The sequence below is a fragment of the Rattus rattus genome, chromosome 6 (genome assembly GCF_011064425.1).
Source record: "Rattus rattus isolate New Zealand chromosome 6, Rrattus_CSIRO_v1, whole genome shotgun sequence".
In the NCBI taxonomy this organism is placed as follows: domain Eukaryota; kingdom Metazoa; phylum Chordata; class Mammalia; order Rodentia; family Muridae; genus Rattus; species Rattus rattus.
Window position 1 is genome coordinate 102532234 of NC_046159.1, and position 23998 is coordinate 102556231.

The window sequence follows — 23998 nt, forward strand, 5'->3', positions numbered from 1 at the left end:
TCCATTCCGTCCTGTTTTTCTTTCAAAAATGGAAATTCATCCCCTTCCCTCCTTATTTCACAGATTTCTGCCCAAGAAAGCAGGAGGAAGAAGAAAGAATACATGGATAGCTTGGAGAAAAAGTAAGCCTGCTCACTGGCCTGTTGTGTTCATTAGGCCGGGTTCAGCCAGCAGGGTGAGAGGGTCTCCCTTTGGCTTTCTGAAACCCCCTCCCAGCGCATCGGCAGTGTTTGCCTGCCCCCTAGTGGCCATGTGGATGGAACTGCTTATAACTATGTTGTGTGAGTCCCGGCTCTCTGACTGACTAAGATCTTGAGTGCTTCCAGGCTGCTTGAGCAAGCCTTAGACTTTGACATTCCAGCAACCCCTCAACATGGATGCCCAGCTTCAGCCTACAGGAGTAGTGTTGTTGGCAGACAGATTTTTTGCAAAACAAAACAAAACAAAACAAAAAAAAAAACAAAACCACACACACACATGAAGGCAACCTTTGTTCTTTTGAAAGCCCTGGAATGCCCTGAGGGCTCAGAGAACCGTGTGAGCTGAGGACCATCTCTACCAGCCCTAGAGAGTAGTTCTCCAGCTGACCAGTTGGTGTGATTTTGAGGTACGAAGGAGGCCCTAGGAAGACCCACCAATGAGTCTTTCTCGTTTGTACGAGTGAGGTATAGTACTGGCTGGCTTTTAACTAGTTCTAGAAGCTTCTACAGAAAGTCGTCCTTCTGTGAGCTGGTTTAGGGATAGGCAAGGTAGCATTAAGGACTCCATTCCGTTTTCTTGGGTTTCATCATGCCCTAAAGGTATCCACCATCAAGTTTTTTTTTCAGTGATCTCTCTTCTCTGTCTCACTGGGCATGTGTGCACCAGCACTTCACTGCCCTGGGTTCTGGTCCTGCCTGCCTTTTACCCAAGCTCCAAGCTTTGTATCAGATCTGAGCAGCAGTGCAGCTCCCTGGTGACTCTCCAGCCCGTGGTCTAGTGGTGGAGGAGAGCAGCAGGAAGAGGTGGGGACCTGACTGAGATGCCTGATGGGGTTTATGCATGTCCAGCGCACGCTACTTCCTGAAGAGAGCCCCGGCCTGCCGTGTCGTCCTTGTGGACCCTCACTGTCTTCTCTATTTGGGCTGCTCCAGCTCTCCCTCACTGACCACGCCACTCCTTTCTCTGTGACACCAAATGCCCCCGACTGAGCGTTCGCCCTGTGGGGAGTAACCGAATGTCTCTCTGCTCTCTCCACAGAGTGGAGTCTTGTTCAACCGAGAACTTGGAGCTTCGGAAGAAGGTGGAGGTGCTGGAGAACACCAACAGGTGGGTGAGGCCAAAGGAAGGGGCTCTTTAAGTAGCTGGCCACCACCCCTGGTTCCTGCTTCCTGGGCTTCCCCATATACACAGCTGTAAGCACACACGCACACAGGCCACATGCATGTTCTTTACTCTTTAATGGTTGGCAGGTAGGACGGTCATAGCAAGGACTATTCTAAGGAAGTTGAAAAGGATTGGGCTGGGAGCGTGGCTCCGTAGTAGGAAGTGCTTGCCTAACATGCACAAAGCCCTGGGTTCGATCCTCACTATCACAACAAACAGATTAGTGAAGAAATGTTTAAGAGGGGGCTTGGAGCAGAATAATTAAGTCCCTAAGTCTGATTCTCCTGAAAATGAAGGGTTTAGGGCTGGAAAGGGAGGCATGGGGATGTAGGGTCAGTTAATCCTAGTCACGACTGTGCTCATTAGTTTAAAAGACGGTGTTTTTGTAAGCCTGCTTTAAAAAAAAAATAGTGACTTACATTTCAGTGCCATTTTGAAAACTTAGCTGTGGCTCTGAGTTAATTCTTTTGGCATTTTCTCTGTCGGTTACGGCTTCTGTCACGCTGTAGATCTTAGCTCACTCCTTCTCAGGAGATGGTATGAGATTATCCCAATTGTACAGAAAAGGTCCCAGGACCCAGAGATGTTAGGGGATTTGCCCAGGATCGCTCACAGTTTAATCATGTGAATTTCAAAGAGAAGGATCCTATGGGTTTAACTCTGGTTCAGGAGTAAGGGGTTAGGATGGATTTGGAATGGGTGTTCATGGGCTCACGTGGGGTTCACCTGTGCCCTGAGAATGCCATCAATGTCAAATGTCAAAGACTCCTGTCACCCTTAGCGAAGTACAGGTTCAGTGAAGTATAGGCCCAATAAATTAAGCAGAAAAAACTTCATTTGGAGTTAAGAAAATACGGATCAGCCGTTACGGGAGTCAGCCTAATAACATGTCAAAGGCTACGTAGGGTATCTGATTAGATCTCTTCACATGCTGTCACCAGCAACTTTACCTTTGAAGCCTGAGTCCTGTGCCTCTGTGGTTTATGGTTACAAGAGCAGGTTGAGAACTTGAACTGTTGTCTGTGGGAATCAGCTAGATTCCTTCTTAGTAATCTGGAAGGGCACTTACAGAGGGGATCAGGTGCCCTTTGCCTGACTGCTGTGACCTCAGACCTCCAGGCAGGAGTGTCCTCTCCTCTCCCTCCTGCTGACATTACCCTGGATCCCGATGGCTGCTCTTCTCCACCCCTCCCCCGTCTCTGACCGCCTTCTGACCAGCACAGGTGACTTAAAGGCTTTCTTGGTTCCCTGACTCCCACATCTCAACCACTTCCTTAGCATTGTCTCCAGCCCTTCCCTTGTTGCAATGGATGCTCTGGGTTTCCGAGTCTGAACAGATTTAGCCCTGAGCTGGGGACGAGGCGGGAAGAAACCCATCAGCATTGGTCTTTCTGTCATCTGTGTCCTGGGGCTGTCTGTCCTGGCTCTGCTGCTAGGCCTCCTGTTGGCCACACGGGTGCAGCAAAGCCTCAGTGGGGCTGTGCTGGGACCAAGAAGGAGCCTGTTGTGGAGGAGGGCTCACAGGCTGCCTGGCCTGGGAGGAGATCTCCCCCCTCCTTCTGGTGGCTTTGTCTGTTTATTCCTTCATTGGCATGAACATTTAAAAATGTCTCCCTTGTTTCCACCTCCCGAGTGCTGGGGTTCCTGTATGCACCCCCCACAGCCAGACTGGAACGTTGTTTTTGTTTGTTTGTTTGTTTGTTTGTTCGTTTGTTGTTGTTTTTTCTTGTTGGCCTCAGTCAGGTATGCACACAAACGGGCAAGGCATCCATTTCAAGCCTTCTTATCTTTAACATACAGATTCTCTTCCATGTCGGTACTATTCATCCCGCTGGCCTCCAAGTCCGCCGTGCCTGTGGTGCTATTAGACAGTCCTGTGTTTACTGCGGAATGCCTTGCTTTATTTTCGAGTTTGTGAGTTCTTCCTTGGGTTCTCTCATCCTCCTCAGAGGGAATATAAACACTCATTTTCTGGTTCTCATTAGTTTCTAGTGATTACCTAGATAGATCAATACATAAGGAATTTAGGCTCCATTTCTTCTTCACCTTTTAGCCGGCTATTTATATTTAGTAATGTTGTGGGGGATTTATGCATGTGGCTGGGGAAGAAATGGAGGCCAGCCACTGAAATCCATATCTTTGCCTATTGTTCTTTGCCCTGTTTTTTGAAACAGGGTCGACACCTACTGAATGGACCCTGTAGAGTTGCCATTTCTGTAGACTGGCTGTCCCCCAGGATCTGCTCTTCTCCATCCCCCATCACTCCCAACTCCAGTGCTGAGCCACCTACAGCATATAGCCACACTTGCCTTTTAAAGGAGCACCAGCTATCCAAGCTCCTCGTGCTTGCATAGTAAGCCCTTTGTCCCTGGGCTTGAACCCATGCCGTGATGAATGTCTATACTCCCACTGATGGGAAGCAGGAGATAGATGGATCCCTGGGCTCCCTGACCAGTCAGCCTAGTCTGATTGATGAGCTTTAGGCCAGTGAGAGCTTGTCTTAAAAAGCAAGGTGGACATCTGACACCCCTGGCCTACACACACACACACACACACACACACACACTCGACATATATAGAATACACATGTAAACCTCAAAATTCTTTGATTTGGATCAATGATACTTTCTGGGATCCTTCATATGTGTTTGCATTATGCATATTTCTTAATTAAAACCTTTTCATTGAACGACATGCACTGGGCCCATCCTCCATAAATATGTTTTCTGACTCCTCATCGAAAACGTTTTCATAATTCCCTCAGGACATTGGTGTTTTGGCCCTTCCCTGACAGTGGCTGTCGATGAAGACAGTCAAGACTAATATATTGGCATTGGCCAAAGCAGAGAAAGGCTTCTGCTTCTTTTGTTATGTCTTTACCTGGGTGTAACTGACAGATAAAGCAGTATATTTTTGAGGGCCATCATTTAATATATGTGCACGTTGTGCAATGATCACTAGAGTCGGGTAAATCACACACCCCCACATGTGGTTACCTCCCTTCCTCTTGTGTAAGTGCTTTAGATCAGAATAAGGATTAGCAGAAGCCTTACTGCCCTGTCATTAATTGCAGTGACCTGCTGTACACTGTCAGCTCATAGAAAACCTTTTCATCTTAAAGCCCGGAACAAACATCTCCCTACTTCCCTAGTTCCCCAGCCCTGTGAACCAATTTTGCAATCTTTCTGAGTTGGAACTTTTTACAAGTCATTCTGTATGTAAGCAGTGCCACAGTATTTTTCTTTTGTCTCTAACCGGCTTCTTTCACTTCTAAAACAGGGAACCATGCTGGTTGTCCCCAGTTTGTGAGCCTCATGCCTGCCAGGAGGGTTCCCTTCCCTCATGGGCTCCCTTCCAAGCCTCTGTGTGCTCTTTCCCTCTTCTGTGGATAACCTGTGGTGGTAATAGCTGGTATCCGGCTCCTTATAATCTTCCCACAGATAATTTTACCCAGGAGCTCCTCTGGTCATCATAGCCAGGACCCATATTTCGTGCCTTCTGGCTTAGGAGGAAAATGTATCAATGAGCTGTTCTTGCTGAAGCATGGGCTGGGAGAGGCGGTGCCGCCTTCCCATCTCTTCTCTTCTGCCCTCCTTTTTCTGTTTCTCGCAAGGACCTCCCCTTATTCAGAAGCCCACAGTAACCAGAACGACTGTGGTGTAAACACTAACCATGTGCCCAGCACCAGCTGCAGGAAAGCAGGTGACAGGGGAAGCTTCTGGACCCGCAGTCACATCACATGGTGTTTGAACTGAGCACAGCCCTAGCCCAAAGGAACACACAGCTGTGTTTGTGCTACTGTTGAAGCTTCTCCTACCGTTGTCCTTTGGAGACAGCTGGACAGAAGTCAAAATAGATGACGAATGTGGATGGGGACATGGATTGCAAGATGTGGGTGGGAGGTAGAGAGGGACCTCATTGCAGATAATGTGACACAGTGAGTGAGTATTCATCACTGGAGGAGATCAACGCCTCTCCTGGCCAAGATGCCCAGATAAGGAGTACTAGTCTAGACTCATTTGCACAAAATTCAGCAAGACACTCCTGGCATGTTATTGATTTCTAGAGGAAAGGACCTCCGTTTCTGACCTCAAGATGGGGCAGATCTCCATTCCTTCTCGTTCCAGAGCTGACAGACACATGGCAGGAATGCACCTTCATGACACCGTCACTATGATGATCCACTAATTGCATGCCATCAAGGAAGAGGGAAGTAAGATGGCGGCCCAGGGGACCCTTCCTCCTTAGCTCAGTCAGCAAGAGTATTTGCTCTTAGTGGTGTAAGCTAGGCTGTCACTGACCTCCCAGTGTGAGCTCTCAGGATGCAGGCCATCTCAGGAAGGCCCACCCCTGTCTCACTCCCGAGACATCCTGTTCTTCATCCCCACTCTGCCTAAGTGATGCCCATCTACCATCCCGCCCGTTACAGGAAGGTGTTCGTACCATTCAGCGCTCGTTTTGTTCTACTTCTAAAAGGCTATGGGATGCAGCCTCTCTCCTCCTGCCCTGATTTTAGACTCTTAAGAGCTTGGTCTTAAAATGCATCTTGGAGAACCTGTTCTCCTGCGAATCAATATAAGGTCCAGTGAGGTTAAAGTCATAAAAATAATTGAAAGTAGAAAGGGGACTGGAATTCAGCCACTTGACGTTCCTCCTGAACTCTACCTGCCCCTCCCTGCTGCTGGGCTGCCCTCTCCTCTACCCAGCATGGGGCAACTTTATATCTGGCCCAGAAGGCCTCTGCTTTAGAAGACTGCTTTTCCCTTCTCTAGCCATACCTTCTCCATGGGCTGAAGAGTCAGCAAGACCATAAGGATTCGGTCTCCCCTGAGCTCTCACTATGTGCTGGTACCCAAGTCTGTGTGGACTTCTACCCCAAGTCTGTTCTCTGATGGGTAAACTAGGGGACCAGTGGCCCCTGAGGCCAATCTTTATGAAGGTTGTGTGTGTGTGACTGGAGCTGAGGCAGGTGTAGGGGGGTGGATTGAGAGGGGCAGGGAGAGAGGGGAGAGAGGTTGAGGGTTTTCTCCTTCAGTGTTAGGCCTGAGACTTCATTTCACTTTCCTATAGAAGATCTGAGGTTCCCAAGTCCAAGAAGACTTTGTTCTGCCCAGCACAGCAGGCGGTGTGACCACTGACACATCTGTATTAATTCTTTTTGAAACCGCATTCCAGAAAAGATCCAGGTGGGCATTGCCGTCCCAGTGCCTAGGGCTAAGAAGGACATGGGGCTTGAGGATTCCCTTTTTCTTTAGCAGGTTGTAAATAAGCCTGCTTTTCTGCCCAGTGGTGGAGATTACTTCCGTCATTAGGTTGCCCTGAGAACCGGCCCATATGGCAGATAGACCTTCTGGTCCTGGCATAGCCAGAGAACAGCATCTGCTCCCTTCCTGAAGGAGTTACTTTCCCTGGCTGTAACAAAATATCTGAGGAAACCATTTTGAGACAGGAGATTTTATTTTGGCTCATGGTCTGAAACAATGCAGTGACAGGAAGAAGATGTGGTAAGAGGGTGAGGCAGGTGGCTCTTTGCTGTCTTCTACGTCTCCCCCTTTCCTTCAGCCTTGGACAGCTCACAGGCTGGTACCGCCCACATTCAGGGTGGTTCACTTCAGTTAAGACTCTCTGGGAAGACTTCTCAACACCCCTAGAGGTGCCTCCTAAGTGACTCTAGTCAGGTTGGCATTGAAGAATGACTTATATGCCTAATGTCTCTTCAGGATAATGAAGAGTACTGTCCTTTCCCGGTGCTGTGCTGTGGGGTAGAGTCCAGGGTGGAGAGAGAAGGGAACCAGCCTGCACTTGGGTCTAGGTTTAGGATGTTGGAGTAACAAACGGGAGTTCAAGAATTCCAAAGTCACACGGTATAGAGAAAACCACAAGGGGCAGGCACTGACAGACAGAGTTGGCCCACTTGAGAGTGGTTCAAGAAAAAGCCTTAAGACTTATGGGATGTGCAGGACCTTTCTCTCAAGCCAAGGGAGTTGAGGATGAGTATTTGATCAGCAATGGGAATCACCCAATTTTACTCTTTATCCTTTCCTTTAGTGAGTCCTCTAAGTCTATTTTTCTTGGTCTTTAAAACCCTATATAAGAATCCCTAACATGAACTGAATGGTGGTAGAACAAGCCTTTAATCCCAGTACCCAGGAAGCAGAGGCAGGCAGATCTCTGAGTTCAAGGCCAGCCTAGTCTATAGAGTGAATTCCAGGACAGCCAGGGATACACAGAGAAACCCTGTCTTGAAAAACAAAACGAAACTCCTATCACAGGTCTTTTCAGTTAAATCTGCAAGGGTTTGCCTGGGTCCTGCCTCTCCTGGGGTATCTGTTAAGGTTACAAGCCCGGTTAGTTTGCACCCATCTTTGATCTTCCTCCCTGCACTCTACTGTGCCTTCTGTGTCTAGGTTCCTCTCATCTCTTTTGGACCAGGTACTGGCTGAGCCCACCCTCTGCCATATATAGAGGAGTCACTGAGGACAGAGAAATTACCTAAGTTGCATTTCTCTAGACTTTCATCTTGGTTTAATTCACTTTTCATTCCTCCAGTATCTACACCCTTGTATGCATTGTGTTTCCTTTTCATATGGAAATATCTGAGACTTCAAAGAGTTGCTAAGAGCTCTTCCATAGAGCCCCCAGAGAGATCAGACAGGCGCTTTATTGTGCCTTAGTGGTGAATTTAGAAATCTCATAGAACTGGTAAATATTCTAAAATTCTCTTTTGTATGCTCCTAGGGCAGTAGGTGATATTGTAATTCAGAAATGCTCTCTGGTACTTGTAAAACAAATATCTTATAATATAGAAATCCTCAGGTCTGGGGAGATGACTCAGGAGTTAAGAGTGGCTGCTCTTCCAGAGGACATAGGTTCGATTCCCAGCACCCACATGATGGCTCACAACTATTTGTAACTCTAGATTCGGGTGATCCAATGTCCTTTTCTGGCCTTCACAGGCACTGCACATATGTGATACACAACATAAACAGAGGCAAGATATCCATACCCAAAAAAGAGCATCGGCTGCAGTTGTTAAACTAGTGAGATAGTTCAGGTTCCTATTGTTAATGATCTGTCCTGCAATCTCCTCACCCAATGAGTGGGGTAGGCGCTTTGGCCTTTGGCCTCTCTCTGGGGCTCAGACCTTGAATGACTGGACAGAGGCGGTGTGGGGAGAGCAACACTTGGATGACTGCAGGTGGGTTTGCTCTAAACAGACTTGGGTGTTTATCTGCTCCAATGAGCTGCTGATTCATGGGGGGGGGGCACTAGTGAGCACACTCACTAGTTAATGTACACTGAGACTTTTTCTTTGTAAAAATCTCTTCATGTTTTATATTAACCTCTGTTGTGGAAATTGGTTAAGAGTCCTGGTGCCCACCCAGGAGCTATCTGGATTCAAGAATGAAAGACACACACGTTTGGCAGTTAATTTTGATTAGCTCGATGGCGGATAGCAAACACTGCCCCCTGGTATATCTGGATTAATACCCTCTAAATTTACATTTATCTTTGTTGCCCCGTTACCTTCCGGACAGTCCCCACCCCCCACCCCACAAATGGGAAAGGCTGCTTTCCATTTATACTACATTTCAGATGTCTCTCCCTCCTCTTCCTCCCTGGTGTGGTCCATCCTACTCCTCACGGCGGATCCCCTCTTTCTCTGTTCTTCCCCCGGGAACCTAGAAGTCCCACCTTTTAAGCCTGCCCAGCCATTGGCTGTTGACTATTTATTGATCAGTCAAAAACTAATTGGGGACAGGGACCTTCAGCTTTTGGACACACAGATTCCCGATTTGGGGGGCTGAATTAAGACAAAGCATTAGGACCAATTCCCAACATCTCACCCTTTCTGTCCAAATAAAAACAACAACAGAGACAACTCTTCTCTCAGACATAAGTTGAGCATAACCATAACGATTATGTAAATTATAAAGTATATACAATTAGCATTTACTCCATCATATTTGTCTATTCCAGTACCATTATACTTTATTTTTATAATTTGATTTATAATGAGGTAAATCTACCATTATACTCCCTTCTATCATTAAGAACAATTAAATCAAATTTTATATATCTCTGTCCTTTATTTATCTGGTTGTGGGAGGCAGGCAGCTTCTATTGTTTGTCTCTCTCTGTCTTTCTCTGAGCGGCCAGCCTCTCTGTTCAGCAGGGGCTCCCAGCGTCTCTGAGCTCAAGATCTTGTATAGTTTAGAACCATGGGAAGAAATCTCCATGTAGCCTGGGCAAAATTTCTAGCCTAATAAGAAGCCAGTTCCCTCCAAATCTTAATCTAACAACATGGTATGTGTGTATTTTGTCTGAGAATCCCTAGATAATTTTTAAGAGTGAGTTTTTGCCCCATGTTGGGTGCCATCTATAGCGGTGGATTAGGTAACCGGCTCTGAGCTGGCAGGTCACGTGCGTGCTGCACCTGTCCATAGAGCTGTCTGGATTCAAGAATGAATCTCTCTCTCTCTCTCTCTCTCTCTCTCTCTCTCTCTCTCTCTCTCTCTCTCTCTCTCTCTGATATGCCTTGGCTAGCTCAGGACTAGCTCTTCGCATGGCTAGCCCTCTGGTACTCCTGGCTTAACACCTTCTAATTTTTTTTTATCTTCGTTGCCCTGTTACCTTCTGGGCAGCTCTCCCCGCCCCAGGGCCGCTTTCCCCTTCCACCTACATTTTGGGTGGTTTTTCTTCTGTAGCTCCCTCTGCTTCTGACTCATGATGAATCTGCCTCCTTCTTTCTCTCCCGTCTCAAGCCCGGGAATCCTAAAAATCCCACTTCTGCCTGCCCTTCCCAACCATTGGCTGCTGGCATCTTTATTTACCAATCAGAACCAATGGGGGCGGGGCGGGGTCCCTCAATGTAGACACTCGCGTAAACAGTTTTGGAGACAAAATTAACGTAGCACAAAGAGCATTAGGCCAAACCCATTTCACCTATGGCAGACATAACACATAAACTTGTATGTATATATGCTATAGCTAATTAATGTGTATATATTACCCACTACTGTTAGTTGCTGTCAGTTGTCCCCTGTACTGTATTTTCTGTTTGATTTCATTGCTTTAAAATGATACAGCAGTCACAACCCAACTGATCTCGTGTCTCACTAAGAATCTGGAAGGCATCTCTCCAGGTACTCATAAGGATATTAAAAATAAATAAATAAATAAATAAATAAATAAATAAATAAATAAATAAAAGGTTTCGTCATTTTCTGAAGGAGGCCGGCCGACTCGCCTAGAGAGTTAAGGTGCACTATGAGATCTAATGGGACGTGTGTACACAGAGAAGGCATGGGTGACTCCCCCACCCCATAACTGGGATCTATCAGTGTATTCATTTTCCTGATTTCTGACTCCAATGGGAAATGAGTTTCTTGACTACTCAAAGGCTTACCTATGCTGCTGTACATCTTTCTCACTTTCTATTGCTCCCTCTCTATTTTGGAAATGAAGGGTATAGAAGAAAACAAAATTAAACCAAATATAAAGACAACATTGATGTATTTTCCAGTTCCTGCAAGCGTGTGTCTCGTACTCTTGAAGCTTTTGAATGCCCTTCTCAGGTGTTTGTTTGTTTGTTTGTTTGTTTGTCTGGTTTTATGTGCTGTGTGGTGCTTTATTTGGGGCAAGGCTGTAGCTCCCCTTGATTGTTGTTTTGCCAGGATATATATGAAGATAAGCCACTGAGTTTATTTTTACACTTTACCTTAGGACAAGAATATACATTTTCAATCAAGCTGGACCCTCCGATGTAACAAGTTGTGAAAAATCTTTTGGCCCAGATAAAAATGTGTGTTAAGAGTGTTTCTCCCCTCTAAATTAAGACCTTGATCCCAGAAGTCCAAGAATCCATTAAGCCATAATTGTCCTTGCTCACTGAAAATTCAAAATACAACAGCAATGGGCAGCACATGACGCTCTGGAGGCACCACTGGGCTGTTTAGAGAAGGTGTCATAGTTTTAGCATTTCTGTTTACTTGCTAGCTTTCCTTACCTCAGGTCCTGCAGGCTGGTTGGCCTCCAGGTTTTCAGTGCTGCACTTGGTGACAGCTGTCCTTGTGACCTCACAGAGTGTCCTGCATCACCTCAGGATAATGTATCCATTCTCAGGCCTTCCCAAGAAAGAGGCTCTCTTCACACACCAGCCATTGAAGAAGCAGCAGCACCTTTCAGAGCTGCATTTGCTTCAGCAAACCAGATTCCCCGGCAGAGTGATTCTTCCAGGATCCCATTAGCTGTTGTGGCTAAGGATGCTTTGCTTAGCTTTGCTGAGCTGCTGAAGCACACAACTTAAGTAACTTGATTAGAGGCACAGAGTTGTCATGGTGAGGTCTAAACTCGGGCTCCTCTGTGTTCACAGCCCATCTTCTTATCCGCCATTCACGCACCCGCTAAGTAAGCATCACTAAAGCAATCCATCTACTTGGCACCTGAGAGAGGAACAGGTCTCATCTTTTCCATTTATCTAAATAAATCCTGGGTTTGACTTCCTGACACCTCACGCTGTGCAGGGCTCATCTGGGCCTCTCTGTCTACCACTTGCATTGTCTTTAATACGCCCATAGATGTTCCGCAAGGGGTTTACTTTGCTGCACATTTTATGAGTGTTTTAATGAAAAGTAGTGGGTTCTGTGGTGTCATTTCCATGCATGCCTCACTGTACTTGCTTCTTATTTGTTCTCTTCAACCCATGTTCTCTGTCCCCTTCTGCTTTCCAGTCACCGATATTCATTACACTCTCTCCCCTCTCATGGTCCCCTTCCTACTTTCATCACACACATACATGCACTTATACACATACATACACACATTTACATACATATACATATGCACGTATAAACATTCACATATACATATCCATATGTAGATACACATGTGCACATATATACCCGTATAAATACACATACATGCACTTATACACATGCATACACACATTTACATACATATACATATGCACGTATAAACATTCACATATACATATCCATATGTAGATACACATGTGCACATATATACCCATATAAATACACATATGCAGGCACATATACACAGGTATACATACACACATATACCTATATTATGAACATGTACATATACGTATATACATGTACACACAGATACATATATGCACAGGTGCACATATTCACACAGGCACACATATATACATATACACATAGGTACTAAATACACAGGCATAAGTGTACATATACATATTTGCCTGTATGTATACACACACGTATACACTCACATGTATCTACACAGACACACATGCACATATACCCATATATGTGCACATAGATATATACATATTCATGTATACACATATACAAACAGGTACACATATATACAAATATACATGTGTACCTACATGCATCCACATCCACATATACACACACCATACATGTGTACACATACACATGTACATACAAATGCACATGAGCATACGATCACATGCATGCATACACATACACGCATGTATCCCTATGTATATATCTGTGTCATTAATACTGAACATTAGCTGGTACAAACCTCAGTGCTATTGGATTGGTAGTCACCTGGGTCCTGGCACAGTTCTCCCTTCTGTGGTTGTTTGTAATAGTGACATTTTGTGTCTAATGGTGCACATATCACTCCACGGGGCTGTTGTCTATATCCCATTATGTTATATTTTTATTTTTTATATTTATATTGCATTTGTATTATATTTTTACTGTGACTTTCACTAGGCTGTTGAATAGGGCTGTGTTGTACATATTGGAAGTTATGCGGACTGTAGAGTTGGATGGGTTGGGTTGATACCTTGGCCCAAGCGGTCACTAGTTATGGTCGCTGAGGCCAATACTCATCGCTGCGGCACAGTCAGTTCCTAGAACTCACCCACTCTTCATTTTCTTGGGGTGGCAAATGGTTTATTTTTTTTGTAGGATTCTACATGTATACCCCAGACTATATTGGGTCACAGGACCTTATGCAAATGCTTGAGGCAGATGAGTTAGTCTGCTTCTCCCTGTCAGGATGCTTCAGGTTGCAGACTGGTGGGCTTTTGGAGTGCTGCTTGTTCATATGTGCACACACATGCACACACATGAGGTCTGGCTTGGAACTTGTGCACTCATTCTACCAAGGGGCTTCAGGGACATCTTCCTTGCTAAAAGTCCCTTTGGAGAATATTTGTCTTAGGGAAGGGGATGCTAATCCCTGTGGTCTCAACTAGAAATTGGAAGGGTGGAATATTTCTGCTGTCCTGGGGAATCTGTTTTCTCAGCAGTTCACGAGAATGTGAACTGGGCAAGGACCGTGGGTGGGCAGAGAGGAAGTATGAATGTTTGATGGTAAACAGGCAAAAAATAAAAAAATTAACCAGGATGGTTTTACTTCCAAAACACCAGAGGATGTATGAGCAAAGTAGATGGCATTAGTACAGCTTGGGAAGGGTCTTTCTAGCTGAAGGCCGGGTAGAGAGAAGCCACCCCTGTGTAGATCACAGCTGAGACTGTATCCTGGCTCAACACTGCTCAAGGCAGACTTGGGCACCCAGTGAAAGCGTCAGCCAACACTGGAAGCAGTGAGGCCCCTGCTGGAGTTAGCAGCAGCCAAGACCATAGGATTGATGCCTTGGACGATGTGGTCCTGTCTGTGGGCTTGCTTGTATATATGTCCCAGGACTTGAGGGAGAACCTCTCGAGGGACTCAGGGTTGGCATTGCAGATGACAGTCTATCCCACACATGGTAGAATCGCAAGTCTATAGAATGAGTTCTACTCAGTCAGGGGCCAGGCAGTAAATCACCGTAGGGTTTGTGTCGGTGGGTAGTGCAGAGGTGCTCTGAGGAAGTTTTGTAGGAGAGTAAATTCAGTGATAGAAGATGCTGCAGCACAGGGACTCCTGGTTATGAACTTTTAAAGTGGAATTTGAAATAATTGTGCTATCAGCATTTCTTCGCCTTGAGCAACATACAGTGTGCTTTTAAAGCAAATCCTACTTTGGTAAGTAAACACAGGTTGTGTCTAAATACATCTGGTCCTGCTTTTATATAACCAAAATGAAAAGTATGATTAAGTACAATAGCCTTCCACAGTAAATATCGTTTCGCTGTCCTATGATTATTCCACAAGGCAAAAATGCAGAGTGGCTAGGACCACAGGAAGATTTTATTTTTTAGCTTAGAACGCCTCTATGTGTGCTGAGGACTGTTCAAATTCTTTTAGCAATTGCACTGACACTGACCCTGCAGAAAGGAAAGCCATTCTTAAAGCCACTGGCCCTTGATTTGCCTAAACTAAGAGAACTCTTGATACTGGCCAGTACAGGATTACAAACCTCAGAAAAGCGTGCATGTGTTTTCATCATTGGAAAGACGTGGAGGGGATAGGCTGTGATGGGAAGCAAGCCGTGAGGAAATCCCAGAATTCTTCTTGCCTGGCTCTCAAGCATTACATCATGGTATGCATTTTCCTGAAAATCTTTGATACTCAGGAGACCGTATTTTCTCCTAAAACCTTTCCGTGGACAGATGCTGGCCTTGGGCAGAGCCAATAAGCATGAGGCAGGGTTCCAGTGCTTGGTGTTAGTCACACCTCCCGGGAGACGCTCTAATCCGGGTGGGGGCGAGGGATGTGCTCCCAGATCCCTGCTATGCCCTGCCATACTGGGCTGAGGGTTTGCAGAGGAGTTCACAGACATCTTGATATCACACAGAGCATCTCTGAACATTCCCGGTTGTCCTATCTGAGAATAAAATCCCCCTTTCCCTCTCTCCCTCTCTCCCTCTCTCCCTCCTTCCTTCTCCCTCCCTCCCTTGGCAGAGTGCTCTGCGCTTACTTGTTGCTCGCTGATAGACTGGCCATTTCCAGTCCTTGCCACCACCTTCCGGCCCCTCCTGCGATTGTTCTCTTCCGGCCTTTGTTTTTCCTCCTTCTCTTGTTTTTGTTTTTTCTAGAGCGGTGTCTCTCAGCTCTGGGTGAAATGAGCCTCTTTGTAATTACCACTGCCCTAGTCTGTTCAGACTGCTGTAACACAATACCATAAAAGGAGTGGCTTGGAAACAACAGACATTTATTTCTTCTGTTCTGGAGTCTGAGGCGGCCAAGATGATGAAGGGGCTGGCAGATTCAGTGTCTGGTAGAGGCTGCCTTTTGGTGCATAGAAAGAAGGTAGCTCCTAGCTGTGTTCTCATGTAGTGGAAGTGAAGAACTGTACTTTTAGCCCCTCATATGGGCACTCGTCCTGTTATTAAAACTCCATTCCCAAGGCTACTCACCCCACAACCCCTGCCTACTGCTGATATATCCCAGCCTCAGTGTGAACTTAAGAACTTGGAGAGAGGGGACACAGAAACTTGAACGTTTGCTGACAGACACGATTCTGCCTGTCAGGGTGTATTTGGGGGCTCCTCTCTTGCCCAGAACAGCTAAAGATGGGGACAGGCTGCAGAGCTGTTGTCAGGGCCGAGTCTGAAGCTCCAGGGGGTTCTGCCTTGATGGCACCAGCAGGCGTAGTCCTTTCCTCTAAGGAAACAGCACTTCCAGACTCTGCTCAGTCACAGGTGTGAGGCCGCCATGATTTCTGCAGGAGGCTCATACAACGCATCTCGATCTCACCTCTCCCTTCCTGACTTTTATGTGTCACCCCGGCAGGACTCTCCTTCAGCAACTTCAGAAGCTTCAGACTTTGGTGATGGGGAAAGTCTCTCGAACCTGCAAGTTAGCTGGCACACAGACTGGCACCTGCCTCATGGTGAGTTTCCCAAAGGGACTTCCTAACTCCAGACTCCCCTGCCTTAAAAACGATAAAAATGAATGAAACCAGAGAGAGCACACATCCTGTTCCAAGGCTTCCTCTTCGGCGTGTCATTTCAAGGACATGACTGAGGGCAGGTCCTGACCCCTGATGGACCGGTGTTCCTTCTTGTCCTGTGTTCCCAGGTGGCTTGTTCTCAAAGGTCTGCTCCCCACAGCCTGGGGTCTATAGCTCCCCATCTTCTCTCCTCACCTCCAGGTCGTTGTGCTTTGCTTTGCCGTTGCATTTGGCAGCCTCTTTCAAGGCTACGGGCCGTATCCTTCTGCCACCAAGATGGCTCTGCCCAGCCAGCACCCCCTGTCGGAGCCATATACGGCCTCCGTGGGTAAGTCACCACCTTGTTTTGTTCCAAGCTCTCTGCAAGAAGTCTTATCCGACTGTAAAAGTGGAGCGTCTCTATTTCAGGTGGGGTGTTCTGGGAGTGACCACAGGACTCCCTCTGTAGCAGCCGGAATTCTCAGGAGCACCACCGAGAGTTGTTAGATGTACCTACTGTACTTGCTCTCTGATAAACTCTGACACCCACTTTTGAGTTCTGATTTGGGACAAGGGTGGGCTGATGTGGATTGTGCAAGACCAGAAAGTGAGGAGGACATTTAGCTTGCCTTGATATCTCAGTGTCTCTGAGTGGAATTAAATGCTGTTGCAGTAAGAGTTTGCAACAACATTCAAGAAGTTGTCTGTCTTACACTCAAGACTTGGGATGCTCAGGTGTTGACTTGACGGCACGTACTGATCTCACCTTGATCAATGATGATCTTTGAGTATTTGGCAAACAGAGGTCACAAGGAGGGCATATAACTGAGTGGCACAGCTATGTTAGTAACAACACACACTAAGTTAGGAGGCACGGGATTTGAGAAAAGGACAGTTTCACCATTCTCAAAATGCCTGTGGATTTCTGCAGTTAGGTATATCCAAGCCAGACAGGTGACAAAATGACATTCCTTTCAGATAATTTCAGTGGCTTCTTGGGGACTTTCTGTTCCTAGGGAAAAAGCTTTCAATTTTGTAAGTTAAGGGGAGCAGTTTCTATATCCAAGAAAATGGCTACAGGGTTGTCTATGTGACTCTCCCACAATGCAACAGTGGTCATCTCCATCTGACTTGTTGGATTGGCCTTGTGCTGTCTCGGCAGATCCTAAGACCTGCTTTCTGAGGATGCCTCCTCATTTGGCTGGGTTTTAACAGCCTCAAATATTTGTGCCCACTTTCCTTGAATTGTTTTCCCGGGAAGAGTTATGGGTAGGGGTGAGAGAAGTTTTATCTAAAGGCAGAGACGGTGGGAGTTGGCTTTGCGTTTATCTACTTTTGTGTCCTTCTGGCCTGTAGAATTGGTATCATTTTAATGCATGAGCTCTGAAACCTGAAGCCATTGCAGAAAGCCAAACCCAGCTGTCACTCCATCCCAGGAGATGAGAGTGTGCCCACTGAGTAAAGGACGTGTGTGGGCCTTGTGGTATTTTGCTAACATCCGTTGCTCTGTTCTTCCTTCAGTGAGATCCAGGAACCTGCTAATCTATGAGGAACACTCTTCCCTGGAAGAGTCGTCCAGCCCAGCCTCGGCTGGAGAGCTCGGGGGCTGGGACAGAGGCTCCTCTCTGCTCAGGGCGTCGTCCGGGTTGGAGGCCCTGCCTGAGGTGGATCTTCCCCATTTCATTATCTCCAAGGAGACCAGCTTGGAGAAGTCAGTGCTGTTGGAGCTTCAGCAGCACCTGTGAGTCCCGTAGGTATAGACCTAGTGGTTGATGATGGAGTGTGAGTTGGCCCTGGCAGGAGATCGAGTGGACACTCTCCTGGAGGCCCTCTCGGGACTCACCTCAAGCACTGGCATGGGGAAGAGTCTGTGGGTGACTGTTAGCAAGAAAAAGGTCTAGGAAGAGCTAGTCTAGTCTCCATGTCATCAGCCCAGAGCTGGCAGTAATGGCCTCAGACAACAGGAGTAGATGTGAGTCCCCTCAGTATCACCGTTTTTCTCTCACAGCCCTAGAGTGGCCACATGTGGTAGCACATGCCTTCAGTCCTAGCACTTGGCAAGAAGAGGCCAGAAAACCAACAATTCAAGGCCAGCCTCAGCTTCATAGTGAGCTCACGTCACAGTTACCCGGTGACACAGAGCGCTTGTTCTGCAAATGTACCTTCAATCCAATTCTATAATTTCCTTCTAACTAGAGAGTAAAATAATGTTATGCTGGGTAGCAATACAATTGATGATTTCATATGTTAGTGCACAAGAATTAGCTGTAACTGCAGATGAAATGGCCCCTGGACATGCTTCAGACCAGAGGTGTTTGGAATGGTTTCCAGGTACTAGAATATTTGCATGTACATAATGAGATCCAAGTCTAAACATGTAATTTATCTGCTAGGTAAAAAAGTTTTAGTTCTTAGAACAGCTCGGAGTTTAAACCTGGAGATTAGGGATGCTCAGCCTGTATACATTTATACGCTTATATCAAGGGACAGTCCTGGTGAAACACACTACTTTCTTTCCTTCACGTTGAAAAGACTATCTGTCTCCAATTCTGCACAAGTTTTTCCTCTCAGATAGCGGTGGAGGATGGGGGGATCCTTTCTAAGACATAATGGCTGATGCGATCTTAAGGTACGGTTGTTGTAGGGGACACTTGGGGGGCGCTGATCAGCCTAGGAAGCTCTAATGTGTGATGAAGCTGGTGAGTTAGCTAATCTGTGCTCCGAGGTGGCTCAGAAGTGAGGCTGCTCCATTTCACTTCTCTCTCAACTCTGTGCAGCAGAGGTCACAATCACACGTACTTTTATATGTCTACGTGACGTGCACACACTTAACACTGGCACTAACCATGCCTGAGTGTGCTAGCAAAACAAATCCTGTAAGCAGCCCACGGTGAATAGCCTTAATTTTATTCCCATTGTGGAGAGAACCTGGAGACAGTCTGGAAGCCCTGGGAGACGGTCTGGATGCCATGGCTCCCAGCACACTCTGCTCTCCCAGCTCAGGGGTGGAAGCCCATCCTGATCCCCATTTACTGCTGTGTCTCCTAAGTAATCACGCTTCTCTGACCTCCATCATAGCACTGGGAGATTTAATGAGCTGATACACAATTGGACCTTGTGGTTATTTCATGGTATATATTCTGTGTTATTCATTAAAAAGTCATTGTCTGGATTCTTAATTCTAGAGCAGATGTCAGCCCTTTCCCTTCTTTCTCCTCCCCGTAACTTAAAACGCTGGAGTCATTGATATACAGCCAACAACCATCGAAAGCCATTTAAAACAAGTCAGCGTCAAACTACCACAGGTCTCCTCTGTGCCCAGATACAGGAGTGAGCAGGTGACTAGTGGGAGATCCAGGGAGCAAAGAATCACCACTAGGTGTTTAAAGGACTCTGCCAGGATCAGCCCTCAGGGCTACAATTGAGTCACACTTTGGTGTCTGAGAATTTGAACAAAAGGTGGTAGCTAATACTCTTTCTCTCCGTTTGATGCCTTCACAGGGTCAGCAGCAAACTAGAGGGGAACGAAACACTCAAGGTTGTAGAACTGGAGAGGAGAGTGAACGCCACCTTCTGAGGAGATCTCCACCCTCCTCTTCTCCTAGCTCCATTTGTGCATCCCCAGCCTGTCCTGCTCTTAAGTGCCCCCTTCACCACTGGATCTCGAGGAGGATGTGGACTTAGTGTTATGGCTTGAGAGAAGAGGCCAGACCAGGGGTTTCTGCTTGTATGTCCCCATGGCTCTCCACAAAAGGGAGCTAGTACCTCTCCATCCCTTTCTCTTACTGCCGTTGGAAATTATTGTAGGGGTGAGGTAGGGGTGGGACGAGCAGGCTTGTTTCCACCAATGGTGCCAAGAAGACAGTGCCTGATTCTTCCCTGTGAGGAGCGACTCCTGAAGGAGACGTGACGCATGCTCAGTTGAGACCCCAGACACTCGCCACAAACACGCCAGGGAGAAACAAGGCACTGACTCCTGAGCTCCCTTGCTCCCTAGGACTCCAGTGTGACCCTTGCCTGCACTGAGAGGACCAAAGTGTCATTTCAGTCTCCTCTCCACCCTGCACCCCGGAGTCCTTATTGGATGCCTGCACAGGCAGACGGGACTCCCACCACATTTTCAGGCCGCAAGTGCAATTCCTGAAGGCATCAGGCTCTTCTCCTCTAGGCTACCCTGCCCACTGTGTTGCTTGTAGGATACCCCACACCCATGCACAGTCTGCATCCCCACAGGACAGTGGCTCTGTCTCCCTGGCCTCCCCTCCCCATTTGTAAATAGTATTTATTAGCTTGCCGAACAGCTCCCAGCTGACCGTAGGAAAAAGAGTTCCCCTTCCAACCAGCAAAGACTTCTATTGGCCTTTGGAACAGGAGAGCCCCCAGGACCTGGGACCCCAGTCTTTGTAACTGATGCCTTGTTTCCTCCTTTTCTTTTTTAGAATTGGGGACCTATAAATTAATTGCTATTGGGGAATCCCCTTAGGCACGTGTCCCCTGTTGGATGAATACATGAGAACGGTGGAATACTGTCTTCTTGCTTGGGCTCTGGGCTCTATGGCTTTCTCTCTGTGTCCTGTGACACAGAAGGGAAGCCCTGTCCTGGACAATAAGCACTGCTGACAACCTTGCTAGCTTGTCCTGCACACCCGCTTGCCCCGCTCCCTCACCTTCCTCCTTCCCTCTGCCCTCCATGCACCCGCCTTAACTAATCGGGGCTGGAGTTGGTACCTTTCGTACATCCACAGTGGTACCTTTTACAGTCAGGTTCGGAAACTTTGCAGCTCACCCAAAGAGACATAACCAAACCCCAAACTCATTTTCTTTTTATGATTTAAAAAGTAGAAATTGTAGTTAAAAAGACAACTCCTTTCCTCTTTTATACAAATAAGAAATGGAAATTACTCTTTTATTGTATGAGGCAGAAGATTCTTTTAAAGTGTTCCCCCCACCTCCACCCTAGCTTGTAAAAGATTTTATGTAAGAAATGTGCTTACACTTTGTATTTTATTTTTAGCAGCAGCTAAAAGGCCTGTAGTTTTGGCCTCTCTCTCTCTCTCTCTCTCTCTCTCTCTCTCTCTCTCTCTCTCTCTCTCTCATCATCATCATCATCATCATCATCATCTTTGAAATATTAGAGCCTGTAGGAAGGGGATGATTATGGCCCTGCATTCTATGTCACATATAAGGTTTGGTGTCATTAGTGTTTGTCATCATGGCCCATGAGCAGCTCCTTACTTGATCTGCTCATGGCATCACAGGGAATGCTCCCTCCCTCCCTCCCTCCCTCCCTCCCTCCCTCCCATGGTGGGTTCCCAGCTGGCAGATGGCCAAGCTCACTTTGTAATCTGTGAAACCTGCCTCAAGGCCACTGTGATCCCAGCAGCCCTCCTGCCTAAGAGGCTGTCACCTTCCCTTACATGGAAGGCTCAGAAGCATGGGTTATACTAAGAGGGCGGCCAGTGACCTACTCCTCCTCTTTTGCCTTTTTGTCTTCTCTCTCCCCATGATCTTGCTGGGCCTGGCCCATTCTTGAGGCCAGTTATACGTCATAAACTTACAAAATGCCGGGGAGAGCCTAAGCAGGGAAAATCCTAGGGTTAGGGAGTGTTTGTATGACGAAAGGAAGGGTTTGCCGAGAGGAAGGGTTTGCCGTAAAGAGCGGAAATGGGGTTTTAGACTGATACGTGCATTTGCTGAGCTGAACCTTGGGTTTGTGATGTGCCTGTAGAGCTGGGTTGAGACCCCATCTATGGAGGAGGAGGAAGAGGGGGAGGGGGAGGAGGAGGAAGAGGGGGAAGAGGAAGAAGAAGAGGGAGAAGGAGATGTCTAGCCACATCCTTAGTTCTCTGAGGACTTTATTTTCTTCTCTACCTACTCCTTTGGGTGTCACTGTCTCCAGACAGCAGGGCTCTTTGTCTCTGGGAAATTAACCTTCCAGAATAGAATCTGTAACAAGAGAAGTGGGACACAAGCCAGAGAACTCAAACAACCCTTTAAAGGAGCGCTCAGCCACCAACACTGCCACTCTAAGAGAAGAACCCCTGCCCTTTCACTCCTGGCTCCGGCAAGTGAAGGGAACCAAGCCAGTGATCTCTCTGGGATGCTCAGTGGAGTCCAGGGACCCAGCAGAGTTGCATAAGACAAGACGATTACGAGCAGTTAGTGGATGTGTGTGTGCTCACTTTCTGTTCCAAGTTTAAGGCTAGGATATTGCTCTTCCCCACCAACTGAGCTGTCCTGCAGACCAGCCAACACCTTACGGTTCTGTCTGAAGGTTGGAAACAGTGGTACACCCAACACCTGGACTGAAGCTCTGAGAATTTTTGAAGAAGGCTGCTCGACCTAGAGAGAAGCCAGAACAAATCTGGCTGGTTGTGTTTTCTACCTTACAAACAGGCCCTACCATTTAAAATCACTTCAGTGATGGAGACGTCTCCCAGAGATTTAGAGAACAAGGCTTTTTTTTTTTTTCCCCAGTCGCCCCTCCTGGATCTTTTCACAGCTCCCGGCTTCACACTGGGAAGAGGACCTCGTAAATGGAGGAGTCACAACCAGCATGGAGGAAGAGCCTCTGAAGTGTCAGGACTGCAGTGTGTCTCATGCAAAGAGAGTGCTCTATAAAAATCCGACAGCTGAACTCAGTTGCTCTTTCCTGGCAGAAGGTGGGGGTGGGATCTAACATCAGTGCAGGCAAAATTAGATAACCATTCGTCTCACAGAAATGATTCTGTGCCTTGGGAAAACAGATTTGGGGCCGCATTACTTACGAACTACACTCACCAGGTTAATAGATACCCCCTAAGCACCAGCCCCTCTTGGATGCCCCCCCCAAGTCCCTAGGAGCATTGTCCACACACAGCAGGGATAGCGACGGCTTCCTCTTCATGCCTACAGATTCCCTCCGAGCCCATCTTTTGTAACCACAGGTCTTGTTAAAATTCCTTGCAGCACTTCATGTCCTCTCATGTCCCATGTGCTCAGGCCCAGAAGAAGCAAAACAGAACTCTGAGGGCCTCTGAGTCAGCTCCTGTGCCTTGTGCAGTGTATATGTGAGCCCCCACGGAGAAATGGAGACATCTTGTCCCCACCTGAGGAGTGGACATCTGCCTGGTCCTTGCCAACATGGAGGCGGAAATGGGAGAAAAGGCTTTTAGTTGCTAATTTGTTTCCGCTGAGCCAAGTGTTTGAGAAACCTGGATGAGAGCTTGGCACTCCCACTTGCGGCCTGGCAGGACCTGTGGAGCCATTAGCGGTGGGGGTCTTAGCGAGAACCACTTCATTAGAACACTTCAGCAGAGGCCGTTAGCAGGGCCCACAGGATAAGTTCTGCTTCTACCCCACAAAGGCAGTCACAGGAGAGAGTGGAGAGAGCAGTAAGGTGGGGGCTGGAGGGAGCCAGACACAGATTCTGGTTGGTTCATTCATTCATTCATTCATTCATTCATTCACTCCTTAGGTTTTTGCAGTTTTACTGAGTCAGAACAGGTGTCCTGAGGAAAGAATAAGAGGGACTTGGAAAACCAGTTTTAGTAGCCATTCAGAGGGTCCAAGTACTATGCTAGGTCTCTCCCCTTTCTCTCCCCGCAACCCCTGGTACTTATGTCTCCGATGTGCCTTGTATCTGACCCAGGATGACAGGAATCTCTGTCCCTGGAAGGTGTCATATATTACTGTCTAGTATTAGGTTGAAGTTGGGGGTGGGGGCTTTCTCCGTAGACACAAAGGTGGTTTCCCTCAAAGTGAGCCACTATTAGATTTGCCCATCAGGGGAAAAGAAATGGGGTTATATCCATTAGGAAAATCCCATTTCGTAGATAGAGGTTCAATCACATAAAAATGTGGCCAG

General features: G+C 47.1%; 1 protein-coding gene across 1 annotated transcript in view; it reads left to right on the forward strand.

Annotated features, from left to right (window-relative positions):
* Window positions 1-21137, forward strand: part of Creb3l2 (cAMP responsive element binding protein 3 like 2) — a 112682-nt gene extending 91545 nt beyond the window's left edge. Inside the window, exons 7-12 of the mRNA XM_032906747.1 lie at window positions 64-122; window positions 1240-1308; window positions 16014-16113; window positions 16375-16501; window positions 17674-17893; window positions 19654-21137. Coding sequence (XP_032762638.1) covers window positions 64-122; window positions 1240-1308; window positions 16014-16113; window positions 16375-16501; window positions 17674-17893; window positions 19654-19729 — 651 coding nt within the window. The 3' untranslated portion in view covers window positions 19730-21137. The remainder of the gene's footprint in view (window positions 1-63; window positions 123-1239; window positions 1309-16013; window positions 16114-16374; window positions 16502-17673; window positions 17894-19653) is intronic.
* The last annotated feature ends 2861 nt before the right edge of the window (window positions 21138-23998 follow it).